This window comes from Nematolebias whitei, chromosome 15 (assembly GCF_014905685.2).
Source record: "Nematolebias whitei isolate Nwh7 chromosome 15, NemWhi1, whole genome shotgun sequence".
Lineage (NCBI taxonomy): Eukaryota > Metazoa > Chordata > Actinopteri > Cyprinodontiformes > Rivulidae > Nematolebias > Nematolebias whitei.
This window is the reverse complement of record NC_056512.1, coordinates 19,941,850-19,945,066: the sequence shown is the minus strand read 5'-3', so window position 1 is coordinate 19,945,066 and position 3,217 is coordinate 19,941,850. Positions and strand designations below refer to the sequence as shown.

Here is a 3,217-nt window from a genome sequence, read left to right as displayed (position 1 = left end):
TACAGATGTTACGCGGCGTCTTCTTTCTTTTTCTGATAATAATACAGACGGAGGATGTTCTCACTCTCCTGCCTGCAGAAACACCGGAGAACATCTTTTAGCCTTTAGATGTGTCAGGCTCCACGTCAGCCAGCAAGTAGAGACAGTATCTCACTTTTCTGGAGCAGACGGGTTCAGAACACTGTGTTTGATCACATGAACGATAACGTTTGAGGTTTCATCATTACAGTGAGATACAGGAAGTGAGGTGGCTGATTCAAGTTGTTTTTGTCACGTTGTGAGAGACCTTCAGTGATAAGAAATTAGTTGAAGAAAACAATCTTGTCTCAATTCAGTTGATTTGAACATCAAAGTAATAATTTCATGTGCAAAGAAATATATACTTTTTACTGTTCAGGTGATAATAAACATTTTGAATCTTGATTCTTCAATAATTAAAAAAAACAGCCACAAGGGAGCACAAGTCAGTGTATCTCATGTGCAGGTCCCAAGCCCGGGTAAATGGTGAGGATTGTGTCACGACGGGCATCTGATGTAAAACACTGTTATCAAACTACTATGCATGTTCATCTAAGCAACATCATACCAGATCGGTCGAGTCCTGTGTTAACGACGATCGCCACCGGTGCTGTTGACAAGAAGGGTGCTGATGGAAATTGTGCTACTGTTAGTGGAAGACCACAAGGAGGGAAACGTGTCAGGAGACAGAGGGAGAAGAAGAAAGTCAAGAATGTAGGACTGAGAGTGGCAACTCTAAATGTGGGACAATGACAGGCAAAGGTAGAGAGCTGGCTGACATGATGCAGAGAAGGAAGGTAGATATTTTATGTGTCCAAGAGACCAAGTGGAAGGGCAGCAAGGCTCGCAGCATTGGAGCAGGGTTCAAACTGTTTTACCATGGTGTGGATAGAAAGGAAAGGAGTAGGGGTGGTCCTGAAGGAGGAGTTGGCAAAGAATGTAGTAGAGGTGAAAAGAGTGTCAGATAGGGTGATGTGCCTGTAGGAAGAAGTGAAGGTCTGATGCTAAATGTTGTCAGTGGTTATGCTCCACAGGTTGGATGTGATGTAGAGGAGAAAGATACATTTTGGAAAGATCTGGATGAAGTGATAGAGATTATTCCCAGAGAGGAGAGAGTGGTGATTGGAGCAGACCTGAATGGACATGTTGGTGAAGGAAACAGAGGGGATGAGGAAGTGATGGGTAGGTTTGGTGTCCAGGAAAGAAACCAGGAAGGGCAGATGGTGGAGGATTTTACCAAGAGAATGGAAATGACTGTAGTCAACACTTGTTTCCAAAAGAGGGAGGAACATAGAGTGAGCTATAAGAGTGGAGGAAGGAGTACGCAGGTCGACTACATTCTGTGTAAAAGAGGAAACATAAGGGAGATTGGAGACTGTAAGGTTGTGGCAGGGGAGAATGTGGCCAGACAGCATCAGAATGTTGTGTGTAGAATGACTGTTGTTGTGAAGAAGAGAAAAAGAGTAAAATCAGCGAAGAAAACCAAACGGTGGAAGCTGAAGAAGGAAGAATGTTGTGAGAAATTCAGAGAGAAGCTGTTAAAAGCTCTGGGTGGTAAGAAAGAGCTTCCAAATTGCTGGGCTACTACAGCAACAGTAATTAGAGAGACAGGTAGGAAGGTACCTGGTGTGTCATCTGGACAGAGAATGGATGATAAGAAAACCTGGTGGTGGAATAGTGAAGTGCAGGACACTATTCAAAGAAAGAGGTTAGTCAAGAAGAAATATGACAGTGAGAAGACTGAAGAGAGGAAACAGGAATATAAGGAGATGCAACGCAGAGCAAAGAGGAAGGTGGCCAAGGCAAAGCAGAAGGTGTATGATGAATTGTATGGGAGGATGGACACTAAAGAGGGTGAGAAGGACTTGTACCAATTGGGGAGACAGGGATCAGGCTGGAAAGGATGTGCAGCAGGTTATTCTTTTTAAAGATAGGAATGGTAATGTTCTAACAAGTGAAGAGAGTGTGACGGGAAGATGGAAGGAGTACTTTGAGGAGCTAATGAATGAAGAGAATGAAAAGAAAGAAGAGTAGAGGTCATAGAAACTATGGACCAGGAAGTGGGAAAGATTAGTGAGGGTGAAGTCTGAAAATCTCTGAAAAGAATAAAGAAGGGGAAGACGGTAGGACCTGATGACATACCATCGAGGTTTGGAAATGTCTTGGAGAGATGGCAGTGAGGTTTTTCCATTCATCAATCCATCCATCCATTACCTTTACCCACTTCGTTCTTTCTGAGTCACGGGCGTCACTAGTGCCCATATCCAGCTGTCACTGTGTGAGAGGTGGGGGACACCCTGAACAAGTCTCCAGTCCATCACAGGGCCAGAGACAAATGAGACAAACAACCATTCACTCTCTCACTCACACCTAGAGACAATTTAGTTGCCACGTAGTCTAACATGCATGTTTTTGGTCTGTGGGAGGAAACTGAAGAACCCACGCATGCACGGAGAGAACATGCAAACTCCACCCAGAACTCAACCAGGATTTGATCTGGCAGCCTTCCATCATATAATGAGAAATAAACAATTGCATAAAGATTTATGAAGTAGTCATTGCTTAAAAGGCTATGAAATTTTTAAGATTGGAGTTGATTTAAGAGAGCAGCAATCCACCGGCCACAAGCTTTTCTGTCAGATTATAATCAAACTTTTTCTACAGACTGAGTTATCCACAATGCGTATGATATTGTTCAAAATCTTTGCTTCAGGATTTTAGTTTTAGGTATTAAAAATGTATTTTTCTACAAAACAACCTGCCAAGTATCATATGTGGCCTTTGCTTCAGCCCAGATATATCTATTTGTAATAAATCCCATATTACACAACCACGCTGGTGTCAGAATTAGTCATCTTTTTTTTGTATACTTACAGTATATTATTCATAACTCAAATTCTTTTGTGTGTTTCATGTGATGCAGTACGATGACTTTGAGGACTCGGAGGGTGTGACCAGTGAAGGTGAAGATCTTTACATTTTAACTCACTATCATTTGAAGTAACGTGCATGTTCCCAAGCCTGATTTATTACTGAAACTGATCAATAAGTAACACTTGTGCGCTGCAAGCTAATCATTCAGTTGACCAGCAGATGGAGGTAGAGTGCAAGGTTCTTCTCACAGTCTTCACTATAGGCAGGCTTTTTAAATCTGTTGTTGTTGTTGTTGTTGTTGTTGTTGTTGTTGTTGTTGTTGTTG

At 42.2% G+C, this 3,217-nt stretch overlaps 1 protein-coding gene across 2 annotated transcripts in view; it reads left to right on the top strand.

Annotated features, from left to right (window-relative positions):
* Window positions 1-3,217, top strand: part of tom1 (target of myb1 membrane trafficking protein) — a 24,595-nt gene that overhangs the window by 18,652 nt on the left and 2,726 nt on the right. For both annotated transcript variants that reach the window (XM_037688858.1, XM_037688857.1), the window contains one exon: window positions 2,942-2,981. In XM_037688858.1, the coding sequence (XP_037544786.1) occupies window positions 2,942-2,981 (40 nt within the window). The remainder of the gene's footprint in view (window positions 1-2,941; window positions 2,982-3,217) is intronic.